Raw genomic sequence first — 20971 nt, 5'->3', positions numbered from 1 at the left:
TGCACACCTCCACCTCCCATTTCAGGATGCCCCACAGATGATCAAGAGGGTTTATATCTGGAGACATGCTTGACCAGTCTGTCATCTTTATCCTCAGCTTCTTTAGCAAGGCAGTAGTCATTTTGGATGTGTGTTTGGGGTTGTTAACATGATAGAATACTGCCCTGTGGCCTAGTCTCCGAAGGGAGGGGATCATGCTCTGCTTCAGTATGTCATAGTACATTTTTGCATTCGTGGTTCCCTCAACGAACTGTACTCCCCAGTGCTGGCAGCACTCATGCAGCCCCAGACCATGATATTCCCATCATCATGCTTGACTGTAGGCAAAACATACTTGTCTCTGTATTCCTCATCTGGTTGCTGCCAAACACATTTGAACATCTGAACCAAATAATTTATCTTAGTCTCATTGGACCACAGGATATGGTTCCAGAAATCCATGCCCTTAGTCTGCTTGTCTGAAGCAAATTGTTTGCAGGCGTCCTTGGGCATCTTCTTTAGAAGAGGCTTCCTTCTGAGACGATAGCCCAATTTCTTCCTTCTAGGATGATAGACCAATTTGTTGCAGCGTGCGGTGTATGTTCTGAGCACTGACAGGCTGATCCCCCACCCCTTCTGTTAGATAGTGGGTGAGGATCACAGGAGACAGACTTCAGAAGAGCTCTTTTTATTAGCATAGCTCAAGCAACCAGCAAAAGACAGTCTGGCAGCTTGCCCTTTTATAGGGAGCTGCTAGAAGTAATAGCCAATGATATTCAAATATTTTCCCGCTTGAATGCAGGACCTGAATGGAAACATATAACTAGTTAGAACATAATACCCCTCTTCTTCTTGGTGGAACAATCTGACAAACATAATCATGCAGATAGGCGGGGAGTTTAGGAGCCATCCTGGACCTGCTCAGCTCAGTTGGTAGTGAGGCAGTAATCTGTTCCGACAGGTCTGCTGCTGTTCCCAAACCTGGGGATGGAACCTCCTGGATGGGGCCAGTTCGAAGGAATGCTGCTGCTGTACATCAGATTCTACAGGTAGGCCTTCTAAGACACCTGGGTTTGAGTTAGCTAGGGGACGAAAACATAGAGTTACAAATTGTGATTCTTTTAATTCTCCTTTTACTCTGTTGGTCAAATGTTCTTTTTCCAAAGGTAACCATCTTGCAGACCTCGTAAGTTAATGGACCAATTATTTTTTTCAACCATTCCATATAGCCATAGGGACCCCTTGGCATAGTTGCAGGTGAACACTGTATCCTCTATAGAGAAGGACCTTGTTTTTTGTGTGGTTTCTGATTTTGCCCTAGTGGCATAGCTGAAGTGCAGGCGGCCCAGAATGCAACCCATAAGGAGTTTGGCCAGGCTTCGGCCTGTGACAGCACTCGGGGTAATGTGCTGTGTACTCAGAAATTTATCAATGCGGGCCTTTAGTCCATGGGCCCAATATACCTAATGCTGATCTTTGCTGACCTTACAAATCGTTCAACCAATCATTTCATTGCCAGATGGAAGGGCGAGGATAGGGCATGATGAATTCCTAGTTACCCCTCAAAATTTATGACCATAAATTGGGGACCATTGTTGTTGTAAGAACATCCGGCAGGCTGTGAGTGGCAAAACGTTGTTGGCATACCTTAATAACCTCAGTTGTGGTTGAGCCCTTTGGGACTATTTTGAGCCATTTCGTATAGGTGTCGACAATTACTAAAAAACATTTGGCCATGGCAGGGCCCAGCAAAATCGGCATGTAGTCACAACCAGGGGCTTTTTGGTTGTTCCCAATCATGGACTGTTGCCTTGGATGGGGCAGGCCTTGATGTCTGACAGGATTTGCATAACCCAACCCAATTTTGGATTTCTGCATCCATATTTGGCCATCAAACATGTACTCTTGCCAAGGTCTTCATCCAGAAAATCCCTGGATGGCCTTCATGTTATTTTCTGAGTCTTCCAACTCACAGGCTGGTTGGTATGAGGCAAAAGAGGCAACCCCGTTGCTTGGACAGTACGTGCTGCCTCTGTTCATATGGCTTAAGATCAGGTTTGACCAGGTTCTTTGGCCATCCCCTTCACACCCAATTCAACAGTTTTGAGCAAAGGGGTCCTTGACTATGTGGTTAGCCACCTCGGCAGAGGTGACCAGTCCAGACTCCACCAAGTAAATCAGAAGAACTGGGGCTTCTGGAACAATGTATGCAAGAAGGTCAGGCAATGGGCACCTGCTCAAAGTGTCCACATTGCTCATGTCTTTTCCTGTCCAATGTACCAGGCGGTAAGAGTAGGCCGAGAGAAAAATGGCCCAATGGTTGAACCAGGGAGATAGTGCAGCTGAAGTGGGGCAGTCCCCAGTAAAAAGCCCCAGAAGTGGCTTGTGGTCCGTTACCAAAACAAAATCCCTCCCAAATATTCATGGAATTTTTTAATGCCAGCAACTGAAGCCAAAACCTCTCTGTCCAGCTGGCTATAGTTCCGTTCTGCGGCTGACTGATAATAGGCCACTGGGATCTCAGCGCCATTGGGGAGCTTGTGGCCGAGTACAGCACCAACTCTCATAAGGAACGCGTCGCACGCCAAGACCAAAGGCAGGTTGTTGTTATTATTGAATTAAGAAACTGTCACTGGTTAATAATAGTTTGACAGCTGCAAAAGCTGATGCCTCTTTGGACTCCCATGTCGATGGAATATTTTTGACCAGCACCCTGTGGAGAGGCTCTGCTACTGTGGTTTTGCTTTTAAGAAAAAGCCTGTAAAAATTTAGGAGCCCTAGGAAGGATTGGAGCTCAGCTTGGTTTCTTGGAGCAGGAGCCTCATGGATCACCTTTACTTGTTTTCTATGGAGTGGATGCCTTGACCATTCACCCGGTATCCTAGAAATTCAACCTCCAGCACTAGCAATAAGCATTTGCTGCATTTGGCTTTAAGTCCAGCAGCACACATCTTTGATAGGATAATTCTAACTTGACAACGGAGCTGGTCCTGATCACAGGCAGAGATAAGGACGTCGTCAAAATATGGCACGACCCGGGGGACATTCTGCAACAGACGTTCCATTAGACTCTGGAACTACCTTGGGGCTACGCTGACTCCAAACGGCAACCTGTGACATTTGAACTCTCCCCTGTGAGTTACAATGGTCTGTGCCTCTGCGGTGTTGTGTATACTCCTGTTCGGTTTGGGGATTTTGCAGATTCTGATTCGGATAGTGTTTATGAATTAGTGACAGAACCTGATTCACAGGCAGAAGAAGAAGGAGGAGACCAACCACAGGATGTTCCTATGAGTTTAGATTCAAGTGAAGGAGAAATAGATACTCGATGGGTAAATCCTTCTTTCACATGCTTACAGAGACGAAGGGAACAAGTGTCAGGGAAGAAATATTAAGGAGAGGAACGGGTTAATTAATTAAGTAATTAATTCATCACATCTGGGTGTCAGAGGAGAAGAAGGGTGGAGTTTTTAAGAAATATGGAGGTGGCTCTGAAAGTAAGCTTTATTTTATGTGTTTTTAATTGCAGTTTTTATTACCCTGGGCTAATGCTGCCTAGCCATAAATCTTAAAATGAATGGTGGAATGCTTTGAGGATGTTTATACTGCCTTAGCTACTAAAGACTGAGATAAGAGAGACTGCGTACTGAGATGACGCAGTTTATAACAGAAGGAAGAAAAATAAAGATGATGTTTTGTTTTTACAAATCTCTGCATTTAGCAAGCCTTTATTCCAACTAACAGTGGCCTTAGCTGGAGATCAGAACATGCGGTAGTGCCATCTACTGCAGATGATGGTACACCTGTGCAAGGTCAAGATTTGCCAAGTCGTCCAGGCCCTAGGGAGTGAAGTAGATGATGCACAATTGGCACTGGATAGATCCTCTGCTTCAATGCCTTATTGATTGTACACTTGTAGTTGGTGCAAATTCTAATGCTGCTGTCCCCTTTAACGGGGACCACTATGGGGTCTCCCATTTTGCATGGTCAACTGGCTCCAATATGCCCTGTTTGATGAGCTTATCCAGCTCCTTGTCAATTTTGACCTGTAATGGGAGAAGTACCCATCGCAGGTTAAGGTGGATGGGGACAACCTTAGGATCATGGCTAAATGAAATGGGAGCCCCCACATACTTTCCCAAGCCATCACTGAAGACGTACTGAAACTCATCAAACAGGTTGTCCAGGTTCACGGTCCCAATGGCATTGATGCCTGAGGTGGAGCAAGTTGAACCAGTCGAGTCCTAGGAGGCTTGGAACACTGGTGTTCACTATGGTGAGCTGAAGAGGTCCGTTGAATTTGCTGAATTTGACATGGTCCTGGGCTTTCTCTCAGACAGGGATTCAGTTTCCCTGGCAGTCAGAGAGGCAAATTGAGATTTCCTGCAGGTGAGTATACCGAAAACTCGGCAGATCAGACTTGAGTGTCTCCCAGGCGACGATTGATACTGCAGTCCCTGTGTCCACCTCCATTGTACTCCATCGATGGAGACAGTGACTATGATTTTACTTTTGAATGGGCAGCTGGCCCTGGCAACTTGCACTTGGTTAGTGTCAGGTTGCATGGCAAACACTCTTTGGTGCAGTCTTTAGTTTTTGCGCCGGCATCTGTTTGACGGTTCACCTCTGGGGTTGTCCTGTGCATGCACACCTTTGTTAGGCAGAACGGCGCGGCAAACTCATGCCAAGTGGCTCCTCTTTTCACACCCCAGGCAGATAGCATCCCTAAATCTGCACAATGCCCTCAATGTTGCATACACACACCCCGCAGCTGCCACAAGTGTTTAGGAAGTCCTTGAGAAGCAGAGGGTGTCACGCTGTGTATTGCCAGCCCCAGAGACATTCAGAGACATTCAGTAATTAAATAGTTAACTGTGTGTATGTTAATTAGCTCCACCCATGATGATGTAAAATCCTGTCTGGACAGCCAGCATCACTTCCTTTCTTCTTGGGAAGAAACTCCATCTTTTTCTAAGTCTTTAACAATGTAAGGCACACGTTAAGAGCCTGGGACAAGGTAAAGATTTTTTTTTGTTTTATTAATAAAAGTAACTTCGTTTTGAAGCCGTTTCTGTAACTTAATCCGTCGCCTCTAGATTTGATTCATCATAGCTCACGCGGGCTGTGATTTATCTACAAAATCTGACAGAGGGCACTTCTGGTCAGTGTGGCAAACTGCATCACATTCCTAAACACTGTTCTTTGGCTTCTCAACCGAGCCCTTGTATACAGCCAAAGGAGACTTTTAAAAAAAGTTTATTTATGTTTTCAAATACAACAACAACAAAAAAGAATTATCTCATTATAAGGTCCTTTTTAGAGGAGGCAAAACGGTGTAATGATTCAACCATTTCGGTTGAAAGCTCGGCGGCCCTGGCTTTGTTCAAGGCGGCGGCTAGTGTAAGATTGGGTGAATGTCCTGCATGCCATAGATAAGCTGGTCAAGCAGGACATTGTCCAGGTTGCGGAACTTACAGTGGAGGGCGGCAATATATTGGTTGATAGTTTCACCCTCTTGCTGCATCCCTTGGTGAAATTCACAGCGCTAGACTACCTTGGAAGGAGAGGGCGCATAGTGCGTTTTCAGGGTTGCTTGGAGGACCTGCCAGATTAACATGTGGACCAGGGATGAGTCAGACAAGTTCCACGGTATAAAATATCTCAGGCCCACAGTGACTCAGAAATAAAGCTCTTTTTTCTGTTGTCCCTTGTCCCATAACCCCAGTAAATCATTTGCTTCGAGGAAGCACTCAAAAGGCCACATACAGAAGTCCCACTTCTCATGGGTAGGCTCAAATGGTGCTGGTGGATGGAAAGTCGATATCCTGAAAACAAGGCAGGCTTAGTGGGTGCTGCTTGGCTGGTTGCAGCGCTTGAGAGGCTAGTCTTCATTCTCCTGGTCCCGAGCCCTCATCGCCACTATTAAATAGTGGATGAGGATCACAGGAGGCAGACTTCAGAACAGCACAGCTCAAGCAACCAGCAAGAGACAGTCTGTCACCTTGCCCTTTTATAGGGAGCTGTCAGAAGAAACAGCCAATGGCATTCAAGTATTTTCCTGCTTGAATGGAGGACCTGAGTGGAAACATATAACTAGTTAGAACATAACACCTTTAACCTCTGCAGCAATGCTGGCAGCACTCATATGTCTATTTTCCAAAGCCAACTTCTGGATATGACGCTGAGCACAGGCACTCAGCTACTTTGGTGGACCATGGGAAGGCCTGTTCTGAATGGAATCTCTCCTGTATGGTCTTGGCTACTGGGTTGCAGCTCAATTTCAGGGTCTTGGCAATCTTCTTATAGCCTAGGCCAGGGGTCGGGAAACCGCTCACGAGCCGCACATGGCTCTTTGGTCCCTGGAGTGCGGCTCTTCTGCAAAAGAATGTATCACCATTTAAATTTGCCAACCCCTGGTTTATGTGAACACAAGCAAAAGACGGGCACCGGAGTTGGAGGGGGGGAGTGGCAAGCAAAGTGCAGGGAAGTCTTCCGGCCACAAAGGTTTTTTTCCTCTGAATGGCGCGCGAGCTCCCCATTCCGCTGCCAGCCCACCAGGTGCCTCGCCCGCAAGCTTTAAAAAGAAATTCTAAATTCAATTCCGTTTATGCATTAATCCAAATCAGTATCACCTACTACATATCTTATTATAATTAATACTTATAACTTTATTAAAACAGATCAGCAATTCCTAAATTCATATATCTAAATAGAAAAAATAATTAAAGTTAAAAAAGAGCAAACAAAACAATATTCCAAGCTTAATCAACCCTTCTCAAACTCCAATTTCTTTAATCTGAGCAGAACTTTGAAACTGAATATTTATCATATAAAGGTTTGATTTAAGCCATTGCTTTAAAATATATGAAATCCCAATTATTAAAAAATTATAATGCTTAATTACATACCTAAAGATATTTTAAGAGGTTTTGGGTTATGATAAAAGAAGGAATTTAAAAAAAAGATATTTGTCAGAAGGTTACAAAAGGGGATCATATGACCCTGGACACTGCAACCATCATAAATATGAATTAGTTGCTAAGAATCTGAACTTTGATCATGTGAGGATTCTGCAACAGACTTAAGTGTGAAAAACAGTCTTAAATTCTTTTTTTCTGTGCTGTTGTAACTTTGAACAGTCACTAAATGAACTATTATAAGTCATATTGTAAAAGGGGCTAGTTTATATAAAGTGTGCTGGAAGAAGGGGAAGATAGAGAGGGAAAGGGGGAGAGAACCATAGAAAAATACAGAGAGGGGGAAAGAGATACAGAAAGAGGGGAGAGATTGAGAGGGAGAGAGAGAGACACAGAGACAGAGGAGAGAGAGAAATACTGTAGATAGAAGCGGGGAGAGAGAAAAGGGTTTTGTGGTTCCCAGTTCTCTGTCCTAATGACTGGCTTGGTAGGCATGGCTGGGGGTCACGTGATTGGGTGGGAGTGAGTGATGTCAAGTTGCCATGCCCACCCAGGTTTTGTGGCTCCCAGTGGGTTTTTTTCTGTGGGAAACAGGTCCAAATTGCTCTTTGAATATTTAAGTTTGCCTACCCCTGGCCTGGGCCATCTTTATGGAGACCAACAATTTGTTTTTTCTCAGATCCTCAAAGAGTTCATTGCCACGAGGTGCCATTTTAAATTTCCAGTGACCAGTATGCCAGCAAAAGCAATAACACCAAATTTAACACACCTAAGATCTTATATCACTAACAAGTCACATGATACCAGAGTGGGGGGAAAGGGCTACTCATTCATTCATTCATTCATTCATTCATTCATTCATTCATTCATTCATTCACTTTTTATGCCACCCTTCTCCTTAGACTCAGGGCGGCTTACAACATGTTAGCAATAGCACTTTTTAACAAAGCCAGCCTATTGCCCCCACAATTCGGGTCCTCATTTTACCCACCTCGGAAGGATGGAAGGCTGAGTCAACCTTGAGCCAGTGATGAGATTTGAACCGCTGACCTACAGATCTACAGTCAGCTTCAGTGGCCTGCAGTACAGCACTCTACCTGCTGCGCCACCCCGGCTCACCTTGGGCCCCATTTGGACATTATTACTTAGAGGTGTACTCACTTTTGTTGCCAACAGTTTAGACATTAATGGCTGTGTGTTGTGCGTTATTTTGAGGGGACAGCATATTTAGTTATACAAGCTGTATACTCACTAGTTTACATTGTAGCCAAGTGTCATTTCATCAGTGACACAAAATGTGATGGAGTGTACTTACTTCTGTGACATACTGTATACATATACACACACCGTGTTTTTTTCAAAAAGATGACCCATCTGGAAAAGACACCCTATCACGCTTTTGAGCGCATGCATTCAAATTAAGCCCACCCACAAAATTAGCCCTAATTAAGACTCCACCCATCCTGGGGTGCAGGGAGTAGGGCAAAGCACTCAGGTAAAAAATAAGCTGTGGAAGGTGAAGCTTCCCTACTTACTACACACCCCAACCTCTGCCTGAACTTCTTCTGAGGCTACTTCTTCTGCGGCCGCTTGCAGCCCCTCTCACACATCACCCTGGCCTCTGTTTCACCTTCAGATGCCTGTTAGAAGGCATCTGCAGCTGATTACAGAGCTCTGAACTGATTATCGATTATCGGCTACAGATGCCATCTGGCAGGCATCTGAAGGCAAAATGGAGACCAGGGTGATGCATGCAAGTGACAGCAAGCAGCCGCAGAAGTGGTCCAGCCACAGGCTCCTGCTGGGTGGGGGCTTCAGTGGAGTGGAGGACCTACTTTGGAACCTTTCAGCTAAAGAATTTTGGCTAGCTGGATCCCAGAGAACAACCATTTCTACTGTGGCCCAAGCCTCTGGAATAGTCTTCTCTCACAGGTGCAATCCACCCCTACATTCCTGGCATTCTGTAAGAGCCTAAAGTTGATTCTGTCTGCAGGGGTCTGCTGCACTGAGAGTGGCTAATGCGGTAGAGAAGATTCTTATTCTCCAGTTGTCCATCTTCATGGCTCTTAAATTTTAATATTTTATTCTAATTTTGTTTTTAGCACCTTTTAATTTTTTATTATATTGTAAGCTGTCTAGAATTAATGTATTTAATAATGCTTTTATCCTTTAAAATGAGGTATACTTGCACAAATTTAATATAGATAGCTACAGATCAAAATATTGCAGAATTTAGAAGGCGTAATTAATTTATCATCATACCTAAAGTTATAATGAATAAATTGACAGACAAGAACATTTTTTTAAAAAAAGCCTATACATGTAATATTTCTTATGCTTAAATATGAATACTTAAAAAGTCAAAATAACTTCTAACATGCAAATACATTCATACAATAGATTATCACTATTTTTAACTACATTTTTAATATAATTTTTAAAGAGTAGAAAATATATTTTAAAATTAAGTTGCTTACTTTTAAATAAGTAGCTGCTTCTTGGATGGAAAGCCCCTTCTTTATAGAACTTCCACATTCATGATCACCTGGAAAAATAAATTTTCATTTACTATATTTTATATTTATCTAAAACACACACACACACACACGAGAGAGAGAGAGAGAGAGAGAGAGAGAGAGAGAGAGAGAGAGAGAGAGAGAGAGAGAGAGAGATTGATTGATTTATATTATATGTAGACATGGAACAAAATCTATTGCTATAAAATGAAAAATGGTACTCTACATAATATGGTAGTCCCCTCCCCTGTTCTATTTTTATATACAGTGGTACTATATACAGTGGTACCTTGTCTTACGAACTTAATTCGATCCGTGAAGAGGTTCGTAAGAAAACACGTTCGTAAGATGAAAAAATGTTTCCCATTGTAAAAGCGAATAATGTGTGCAAGCCCATCCGAAAACTCACCCCCTTTTGCCTTATACCCGCCGGCATTCTGATCCTTGTTTGGGGGTGGGTGGAGGCGGTGTGGGGGGGAGACAATGGATGTGCCCGGAGGGAGCCTCATGGGTGGATTGACATGGGCGGGAAGCTGGGGCTTCCACCCTCCTTGAAAGTTTTCTGGGGTGGTGGCAGGCTAAGGGGAATCCGGGGGAGTCCCTTCAAGGCGCCCATAGCAGCGGGCTTTAATTCCTCCTACCTTTCCTCCCCGCGGACCCTTCCCAATGCTTCCCTGCCAACCGCCGAGGAAGAAGAAGAGAGCAGAAGGACTCCCATGAAAAACTAGAAGGGCTCCCGTGGGGCTGGGTGGAGAGAGCCGGGCAGAGGAAGAGGAGGGTGCAAGGCAGGGTTTATCCCCAGCCTTCCTCCCAAAGGCCAGACCGCGGAGCGAGCATTGGAATCGCCGCGGTCTTTTGGGGAGCGCTCCATCATGGAGGTCTCCAAGTTTTGGCTACTGAAGGCTTCGGCGCACAAAAGCTGAGGATGGGTGCTCCATTCTGGGGAGAGGGACTTGAATCGAACGACCCTCCGTTGGAGTTTTTGTCGGTCCCTGGTGAGAAACCGAGGCTACAGCAGGAAATGTGCCACCGCCGCCGCACTCTGACTTCCCAAGACCACAGTCCGAAATCCCTTCTGCCTTGGTGAGTTTTTTGCCTGTCGCCACGAGATTCCCCCAGCGGCAAGCAAGACTCAATGTCTTGGCTCCCGAGGAGCTCGTTCGCCCATCTTCCTAGTCCTGAAATCACCTTGGAAGAAAAGGAGGCAACAACGTCCCTGGCATTTCCCCAAGTCTCTCAGCTTCCAAAAGAAGAAGTTTGGAAGCTTCGCCGCTGCTGGGCAGGCAGGCGAAGAGGACCCGATTCTTCTCTCCCGATGTGTTTCAGTCGAGCGATTTGCCGCTCCTTTCCACTAACCGCCCACCCCCACCTCCCTCTCCCACTTTTCTTGAAAGGATTATAAGTGAGCCATCCTTCCCTGTTTGAACAGATGGTTTCCATTAAAGTGCAAAGTCCTGGCTCACTTTCACCACCAAACTACGTGTTGGCTGGCGGGGCAGCGTGGTTTCTTCAGTTCGTTTGAAGCACCGGGTTTAGAGTTACATGTGTGAAACTTTCTCAAGGTCTGCGGTGTGGACGGCGACCCCCCGCACTTCCAATCACACTTGTCACCATTCAATCCTTAGGGGAGAGAGAGAGGAAGGGATTGGGGAATAGCAAGAAGTTTTTTTTCAGTTCCGGTTTGTGTCTGGGATTTAACTTTCAGAATGTACCAAATTGATTTTTTTTAAAAAAATCAAGCCGATTTCTTTAAAAAAACCCAGGATATTGCGATCCGCTCGAGTTATAGAAATGACAGCAACCCTTTTCGCTCAGGCTGCCCCATTCATTCCTGCTGGTGGGAGTTGTTCACTTTGAGCGGCGTTCAGCCCACTTGGACTTGAGATCTGTGTATTGACGCGCTCTTGAGATTAAAGGCAGGCTGGGGGGGGTTGCGTTGGGAAGGTGGAAAAAAATACAAAGTTTTAAAACTACCAACTCTCTTGTCTTTGCTGAAGGGAACAGGGCTTCGGACTCAGTTTTGTGACTCAACTCTCACTTCGGTTTACTTTGGAACAGGGTAGAGTTTTTTTGTCTCTGGCGGGGTTTTTTGCCTCTGCAGTTATCCAAAAGAAAGCAGGAGGCTGGAAAAAAGAGACACCAGGGACCCTGCACCCCCCTCTGCCTGCCTGCATTTCCCCGATTCTCCTGGCTTCTTTTGGATAACGAGGGGAACATGTCAATCACAAGCCAGCATTCAATCGCAGGGAGGGTCCCAAGACGTTAAACTTAAGAAATAGAAAACTGCTTTCCCCTCTCTGTATACAAACATAAAGTGAAGCTGTTGGGTTTTTATTTATTTTTAAATTTTCTTTTCCATAAATCTTCATGATCCTCTATCAGACACCCGTCAATGCAACCCTATAGTGGGAAGAGTCTCCGCAGGAAGGCAGGCACAGCTCTTGCTCTTTCCCTCTCCTTCTCATAAAGCTAATAACTAAACCACCCAGTGTTTCTTTCGGCCAGGTAGAAATAAGATCGCTGCTGGTAAAGCCAAACGCTCGTTTCTCCCCTTCAGTTAAAACTAACGACCAACACACAGAGAGAAAAAGCCTCCCAAAAGGCCCCATCCTTTCTCCAAGTAGCAAAGCTGGGAGCTTGGCGGGCAGATGGGGGGGGCGGTTCTCCTTGCCAGCTTCTCCGGCACATCCATCCCATTTGCCAAGTCAGCCCCATCTTTCGCCAGGCATAAATCTGAAGCCACCCACCCACCCTGCCGCTCGACTTCAGAGCGATGCCCACTCACCCCCACCACTAGCAGCGCCCCTCGATCTCTCGGATTCTCCCTCTTTTCCCCACCCACCCCATAGTCCAACTTGGGCTGCTCTTCGGCTCCTTTTGGGCAGCTCAGTTCTCTCACCACCACCCCGCCTCCCTTCCAGCAGAGGAGAAAAGCGGCAGACGCCCAAGCCACGGCAGAGTGAATGCGTTGTCATGGCATCTGGCAGAGGGAGGCGGGCAGGCCAGCCACAGCCGCCTCACCTTTTGCACTGTGTGTGGGTGAGAGAACTGAGCTGCTCGAAAGGAGGGAACCTGAAAGGAGCTGTTTGGACTTAAGGCTGGCGGGGAGGGCCCCCCCGTGGGATCCGAAGCAGGTCCGAAGAGGGGCACGAAACCGTCTTTGTGATGGTGGGGGACAGGTTCTCTAGCTACAGCAGCCTCTATGACACTTCCTCGCTTCAACAGACTGGAATGGCAAGGAGAGGAAAAGTCCAAGGTGTGCGCACATCCACAGGGCAAACCCAAGAGATCAAGGGCCGCTGCTAGTGGTGGGTGGGCATCGCCCTGAAGTCGAGTGGCCAGTGTGGGTGGGTGGGGGGCTTCGGATTTATGCCTGGCGAAAGATGGGGCTGATTTGGCAAATGGGATGGATGTGCCGGAGAAGCTGGCAAGGAGAACCGTCCCCTCTCCCCCCATCTGCCCACCACGGTCCCAGCTTTGCTATTTTGGGCCTTTTCGGGGCTTTCTCTGTGTGTGTGTTGGTCGTTAGTTTTAGCAGAAGGGGAGAAATGAGTGTTTGCTTTACCAGCAGCACGATCTTATTTCTGCCTGGCCGAAAGAAACACTGGGTGGTTTAGTTATTTATTATTATTATTATTATTATTATTATTATTATTATAATTATTATTATTATTATTTATTAGATTTTTATGCCGCCTCTCTACGGAGTTATTAGCTTTATGAGAAGGAGAGGGAAAGAGCAAGAGCTGTGCCTGCCTTCCTGCGGAGACTCTTCCCAATATAGGGTTGCATTGACGGGTGTCTGATAGCGGATCGTGACGATTTATGGAAAAGAAAACTTAAAAATAAATAAAAACCCAACAGCTTCACAAACACAAAGGAGGTCCGCGGCCAGCGGTGGCTTGTGCCTCCCATTGTTCCACGCCACTTCGCCCTGCCTGTCATCCTGGGCGAAGCGCTGGGGGATGGGAGTCAGAAAGCCGCGTGGAGCAATGGGAGGCTCAAGCTGGCGGCGGCCACGGACCTCCTTTGTGTTTTCGGCTAGGGAGGCAGGAGGACCTTCCTGACTCCCTCCCCCCAGCGCTTTGCCCAGGATGACAGGCAGGGTGAAGCGGCATGGAGCAATGGGAGGCTCAAGCCGCTGCCGCCGGACCGCCTTTGTGTTTTCGGCTGGAGGGGCAGGAGGTCCGGCCTGACCCCCTCCCCCCAGCGCTTCGCCCAGGATGACACGTATGGCAAAGGGGCGGGGAGGACCGGGAGGCTCCAGCCTCCTTCGGCAGTTGCGGCCTGGCTTCCAGGTTTCTGAGTTTTGGGCTTGCATGCATTAATCACTTTTCCTTTGATTCCTATGGGAAACAATGTTTCGTCTTATGAACTTTTCACCTTACGAACCTCCTCCCGGAACCAATTAAGTTCATAAGACAAGGTATCACTGTATTTATTTATTTATTTGTTTGTTTTTAATTAATTGGCAGTTTTGCAAGCTGGGGGGGGGAGGGCTCGCTGGGCGGCGAGCGGCAGGGGGAAAAATTAAAATCGCTGCCTAAAGGTCACCCTAAATGCGTCAGAGTAGAAAGACCGATACGAACCCGATCGGCGTGAGTGCAGCTGCAAGGAGGCGGCAGAGCAGACTAGAATTATTAGCTGCGTCACCAGCGAGAAAAGGATGCGCAATCAGCCTCTTATCGGCCCGATCTGAGGCAGGAGTGGCAAAGGGCCAAAAGCCGATGCCGATCCGAGGCTTGCAAGAAATTCAAGATTTTGGCGTCAGGACTGTAACCAGCCCCGAGGCCTGTATAATTGTGAGAGCTCGCACGTCCACTAGTGAGAGGCTGGCAATGGGGATCCACCTATAACCAGGGAAGATCCTGCAATTAGCCTAGGGCTTGCCTGCGAGAAGGCTCAAAGGCCGCCCTAGCGTCTGAACTAGGAGGAATGCAGCCTTATGGTGGGGAAGGCCGGGGACATTACCCGCCTGCAGAGGGGCTGGACCGAAGGCTACTGCACCCGACTGCACCCTCAGTGAAAAGGAGCCAATTAAGCAATTTAGAATTTAGAATTTCCAATTTTAATTAAGGAGGAATAAATTACTAACCAATTTGAGGAGTCAACAGTAGGAGAGGTTGTGCTGTCACTAAACTGTCTCTGTTAGAGACGAGTCAGAGAAACTGGGCTTATGGGCAGTCCCAGATCTTTTATACTTTCCTGACTCGGACACGCCTCTGACGAGCGAGTACAACCCATACTGACTGGCAACTCCTCTCTCCAAGGAGAATCAATCTGTATAGTCTGGAGGACAGAAGGGAAAGGGGGGACATAGAAACAAAGAAGACTGACGGCAGAAAAAGACCTCATGATCCATCTGGTCTGTCCTTAGACTATTTTCTTTATTTTATCTTAGGATGGATATATGTTTATCCCAGGCATGTTTAAATTCAGTTACTGTGGATTTATCAACCATGTCTGCTGGAAGTTTGTTCCAAGGATCTACTACTCTTTCAGTAAAATAATATTTTCTCATGTTGCTTTTGATCTTTCCCCCAACTAACTTCAGATTATGTCCCCTTGTTCTTGTGTTCACTTTCCTATTAAAAACACTTCCCTCCTGCACCTTATTTAACCCTTTAACATATTTAAATGTTTCGATCATGTCCCCCCTTTTCCTTCTGTCCTCCAGACTATACAGATTGAGTTCATTAAGTCTTTCCTGATACGTTTTATGCTTAAGACCTTCCACCATTCTTGTAGCCCATCTTTGGACCCATTCAATTTTGTCAATATCTTTTTGTAGGTGAGGTCTCCAGAACTGAACACAGTATTCCAAATGTGGTCTCACCAGCACTCTATATGATGATTGAAACATTTAAATATGTTAAAGGATTAAATAAGGTTCAGGAGGGAAGTGTTTTTAATAGGAAAGTGAACACAAGAACAAGGGAGCACAATCTGAGTTTAGTTGGGGAAAAGATCAGAAGCAATGTGAGAAAATATTATTTTACTGAAAGAATAGTAGATGCTTGGAACAAATTTACAGCAGCCGTGGTTGGTAAACCAACAGTAACTGAATTTAAACATGCCTGGGATAAACATATATCCATCCGAAGAAAAATACAGGAAATAGTGTAAGGGCAGACTAGATGGACCATGAGGTCTTCTTTTTCTGCTGTCAATCTCCTACGTTTCTGTTTCCAACTTTATTAAAGATTGAGCTTTCTATATTCTTCTACAACATATACACTTTAATTCAATCCTTATTTTCATTTAAATGTTTGATTACATTTTCATAATATAATTAACAAAAATGTGTCTTGTATTACATGAAAAATTAGTAAGAAATTTGACTTTTCAAGACTGAAGATCTTGAAGTGTCACAAAAATGGAGCTGGAGACCACTGTAAAGAATTAAATTGCTGGCAAACTAATGAGCTTTTTGAACTTCTACAAAGAGAGGACAGGAAATCACAAGTGCTTCGGATAGTTGTTCCTCATGAGAAGACAATGGGTTTGGAGCACTGGGAGAGGATGGAATAGCCATTTTACTCAAACCACAGCCAGTGATTTTAAAAGAACCATTGAACCTACCTGAACTGTCTTCTCGATGCACTGGAAGGAGAGTCCACGTGGGTTATACTCGAGTCTTATTGGTAGGGACTGAGTTTATATTTACATATTAATTACATGTTAAATACGTACCACCCCCTAGCTGCCCCAGAGGCTCAGTTTTAAAAAATGAAGAAAGTAATAAGGGAATGTAAACTTTATTTAACATAATATCAGATCAACTTAATAACTGCAACTATGAACTCTGAATGTCAAAAATTCAATGCCCCTGGGCCAAAAGGCCGGGTGGGTTTGGACTCTCCTTCCAGTGCATTGAGAAGACCGTTCAGGTAGGTTCAACGGTTCTTCTCCAATGCATCTGGAAGGAGAGTCCACATGGGATATGCCCAAGTTCAGTTTGTAAGGGAGGGAGAAGGCTGGACCGGGGCGCAGCAGACACGCACACCTTCTGCAGAACTCTTCTCCCAAAGGCCACCTCAGCCGAGGCGAAGGTGTCAAGTTTGTAGTGCTTCACAAATGTCAATGGAGCGGACCACGTTGCTGCCCTGCATATGTCCTCCATGGCAGCCTGTGTGGCCCACGCAGCTGAGGTGGCCGCGTTCCGAGTAGAATGTCCAGTAATTCCATCTGGAGGAGAACACGAGCGTGCCCTATAAGCCTCCGAAATACATAGTCTAATCGAACAGCTAATAGTCCGTGATGACACTTTAATGCCCATATTGCGTTGATCAAATGAAACAAATAAGGCCTCCGTTTTCCTGAATGATTTGGTATGTCTCACATAAACTTTAAGTGCTCTCCACACGTCCACCTTGTGCCACCTCAGTTCTGACGGGTGGCTACTGTGAGTACAAACGTCTGGAAGTATGAGCTCCTGCGATCTATGGAATTAAGTGTTCACCTTGGGAATGAATGTTGGTTCCAGACGCAGGACGATCCTATCCAAGTGGAAAGTGAAGAGGTCCGGACAAACGGAAAGGGCCGCTAGTTCTGACACATGGCAAGCAGAAGTGATTGTGACTAAAAAGGCCATTCTAAGAGAGAGAAGCCGCAATGAAATAGTTATAAGTGGCTCAAAGGGAGGACTGGTGAGAGCCCGGAGGACTAATGACAGATCCCAGGTTGGGAATCTATGTACTGGTGGTGAGTGAGTGTTGGATGCTCCCCTTAAGAAATCCTTGATCCACGGGTGATGTGCTAGGGAACCACCCTCTTCAGTCCTTAAGATGGTTGAGAGTGCGGCCACATGTCTCCTTAAGGTGTTAGGCGCTAAGCCTTTGTCCAAACCGCTTTGAAAAAATTCCAAAATTGGAATTAGTGATGCGCATTGCGGTTGTATGTGTCTTCTGGAACAGAAAGTGACAAACACAAACCAGGTCGACTGGTAGATCCTCATCGTAGAAGGCCTCCTGGCTGCTTGGATTGTGGATATGACCTTGTCTGGTAAATTGTAACTCTTCAGTCTGTCCCCTTCAAGTGCCAGACGGTTAACTGGAACCATTGAGGGTCTGGATGGGTTATGAACCCCTGGCTGAGGGAGACCTGTCGATCTGGTATCCTTCACGGTGGTGCTATTTACAGACCCACGAGGTCGGAGAACCAGGGCCGACGTGGCCAATATCGTGCCACAACCAGTACCTCCGCTTGCTCGAAGATAATCTGGAGTATTACTCTCAATATGAGTCTCATTGGCGGGAAGGCATACAGGAGAGTTCGGGGCCATGGAAGATGTAGTCCGTCGGTTAAACAACCAAGAAGAATCAGAATTTTATGATATCTGGCAGAAAGTATATACTTGGTGGGAAACAAGGAAAAAGGGATAAATGTGTTGTTATATTACTCTGAATATTTGAATTTAGTAGTAGAATTGTATTAGATGGTAATTATTTACTAATATAAACATAAATTCTTCTTTCTTCTCTTAAAATTTCTTTTTCTTATATATATATTTATAAACTTGGATATAGCTTTATATTTACTATACTAAAACTGATATTTTCACTTTATATATTTATATACATTTTATAGACAAAGTTTTTCTTTTATTATTATGATGATGACTTCTACTTTGAGCGGAGCGAATGTAGCTCCACTAAATGTTGTATGTTATGTCTGTTATGTTTGTTTTTTTGAAAATTAATAAAATATATATATTTTTTAAAAATATATACTGATGTTGGGAACTGGGAATAAAATCTGGGAAGTTGGGCATTGAGGTGTGTCGCGAATAGATCCACCTCCGGTCTTCCAAAGCGTTTGATGATTTGCCGGAAGACATCTGGATCCAAACGCCATTCCACGGGGTCCAGCATTGCCCGGCTCAACCAATCTGCTTGTATGTTGGTTGTACCTGCAATATGTTCTGCCTTCAGTGAAGCCAGGTGTTTCTCTGCCCAATTGAATCGTTTCTTCCATTAACATACGTGACCTTGTCCCTCCCTGATGGTTCAGGTGAGCTTTGGTCGCCACATTGTCCGTTAGGATTAGTACATGCTTGCCCTCCACTAACGGTGCGAATTCTCGTAAGGCCAGCCTTACTGCTCTGAGCTCCAGAACGTTGATGTTGGTCGGTGTTAGATCCTCTAGAGACCATAGTCCTTGAGTCACATGGGGGCCAATATGTCCCCCCCCAGCCAGTAAGACTGGCATCCGTCGTAAGGATGATAGGTTCTTGCTGGTGAAATGAAGAGCCCTGGCGTAGGGCTGCGGAACTTCAACATTGGAGAGAAGCGCGAACACCTCTCCCCACTGTCATATGCTTGTGTGAATGGCTGATCCTCCTCTTCTGGTAGGGAAGTAGCAGCCACTGTAAGGGACGAATGTGGTAACGTGCCCAGGGTACAATGCCCATGCATGAAACCAGGGTCCCTAATAGTTTGGACAGAAAGGCTAGAAACACCCTGCGCTGGCCCTGGAGGGTGACTATCAACTTTCTGATATTTAATTGTCTGTCTTCTGATGTTTAATTGTCTGTTGACAGTGTCTATCATTGATCCCAGGTGTAATTATTATTATTATTTATTAGATTTGTATGCCGCCCCTCTCCGTAGACTCGGGGCATAATAGGCTGGTGGTGGGCTCCAGGTGACTTTTTGGGACGTTGACGGTGAAGCCATGGTCTTCTAACAGTTGGATGGTTGCCCGTAGATCTTTCCAAGCTTTTTCCGGAGTTCTTGATAGAACAATAATGTCGTCTAGATAGGCCATTACCCGGATAGACCGTGAACGAAGGTCAGGGTCAGGGTGTCCAAGAGTTTCGTAAAGGTGCGTGGGGCCGAAGAGAGGCCAAACAGCATTGCACGGTATTGGTAGTGTCTGTCCTCTACACAGAGACGGAGGTTCTGTCGGTGGTCCAGATGCATTGGAATGTGTAGATACGCCTCCTTTAAATCCACCGATGTAAGAAAGTCCTGGGTGCGCACCGACTCCAGAATTGACCAGAGGGAGTGCATTTTGAACCTTCTGTAGTGTACAAAAAGCTTCAACTGCTTCAAGTTCAGTATTAGCCTCCACACACACACACACACACACACGATGGTTTGGGAACGATGAATACCATGGAGTAGAATCCGGTTCCTTCCATCTGGTGTGGCACCCTCTCTATAGCATGTATTTCTAGGAGGTGTGCTATTTCCTGATTCAGTAGGTCCCTCTTGGAATGGTCGCAGATCAGAAGGCAGGAGAGAACCTGTTCAGTGGCTGGTGTAGAAATTCCAAACGTAGGCCCTGAGACACAGTGGAGAAGACCCATGCGTCTGAGGATGTAACTCCCTAGGGGGCGCTGAAGGACTGAAGTCTGCCTCCTAGGGGTGCCGTGATGGCAGCATCACTTGGAGCGCCTAAAGTTCCTTTGATTGGATCCTCTGTAGAAGCGTTTGGGTTGCTGGAAACCCCTATTTCTGTCCTGAAGATATGCTCTATCACCTCTTTAGGGCATTTGGTTGAACTGACCGTGTATGTACGACCTTGCAGGCTGGGTCGTGCCAGAGGAAGGTTCCCACCGAAAGGGCTGCCTACGGAATTAGGGAGTGCCACGACGGTCCTGAAACCTATAGGTGTTTGGAAGGCCCTTCCTTTTGTCCTTATCTTCCACCAACATGGGCTCCAGCACGTCTCCGAAAAGCCTCTCCCGCTGAAATGGAGAAGATGCGAGGCGCCATTTCAATTTGGCATCTGCCTGCCAATTTCTGAGCCATAAGACGGTGTGATGACAGTGTGGAAGCCATTCCCCTAGAGGAGAACTTTGCTGCATTCAGGGTAGCGTCAGCAGAAAACTCGGTTGACCTTACTCAGGTCTTGTCTCAGTCTACCGTCCTTAGGACCCAGTCTGGATTGAACTTCCTGGATCCACATTATGGACACTCTATTAAAAAATGACGCTGCTCTCACGGCTCGCAGAACCTATGCCGACATTTGATGCGCTTTGCATAGCAAGGTTTCGGCCCTCCTATCTTCTGGTTTCAGGCTGTCTGCTGTTTCTGATGGTACCAGGGCCGTGGACACTAATGTGGCTACTGGCTTATCGATAGGCGGGAATTGTAAAGCTGTCTCGATCTCATTATCAAAGGTATAAAACCTCCTCTCCATCATGGATGGGCCCTGGGCTGCCGCTGGGTGCTGCCACGGGCGTTTAATGTTTTCTAAAAAGATCTCAGATGATGGTATGTGTTCACACTCTTTGGGAGGCTCTTTGGTTAGGGTAGCCGATGTTCTAGCAGTGTTGGACGTGTCCAACGGCTTAGCCAAACCTGGCATTTCTAGCGCTTGTTTAGCTTTGTGTAGCAAAATCCTGAACAAAGCTGGCTTAAATAGTCCAGCGAAGGCCGGCTGCTCAGGCAGGTTGGCCTCATCATCTGAGAGGTCATTCTCTTGATCGCTACCCTCTTCCATTAGTGGGGAGTCCTCCATCATGGAGCCCAACCTCGACGGGGGTGGCGCAGACCAGAGGTCCCGAGGAAAGGCTGAGTGTGGTGGCTGGATTGTGGATTGACGTACTCC

The 20971-nt window shown here is 46.1% G+C and overlaps 1 protein-coding gene across 2 annotated transcripts in view; it reads right to left on the bottom strand.

Moving 5' to 3' along the window:
- The window catches only part of LEMD3 (LEM domain containing 3), a 96456-nt gene that overhangs the window by 41252 nt on the left and 34233 nt on the right, over positions 1-20971 (bottom strand). For both annotated transcript variants that reach the window (XM_070755626.1, XM_070755625.1), the window contains one exon: positions 9374-9441. In XM_070755626.1, the coding sequence (XP_070611727.1) occupies positions 9374-9441 (68 nt within the window). The remainder of the gene's footprint in view (positions 1-9373; positions 9442-20971) is intronic.

The sequence above is a fragment of the Erythrolamprus reginae genome, chromosome 6, assembly GCF_031021105.1.
Source record: "Erythrolamprus reginae isolate rEryReg1 chromosome 6, rEryReg1.hap1, whole genome shotgun sequence".
NCBI lineage: Eukaryota > Metazoa > Chordata > Lepidosauria > Squamata > Dipsadidae > Erythrolamprus > Erythrolamprus reginae.
Note: the sequence above shows the minus strand (reverse complement) of the source record. Positions and strands in the feature narration are given on the sequence as shown.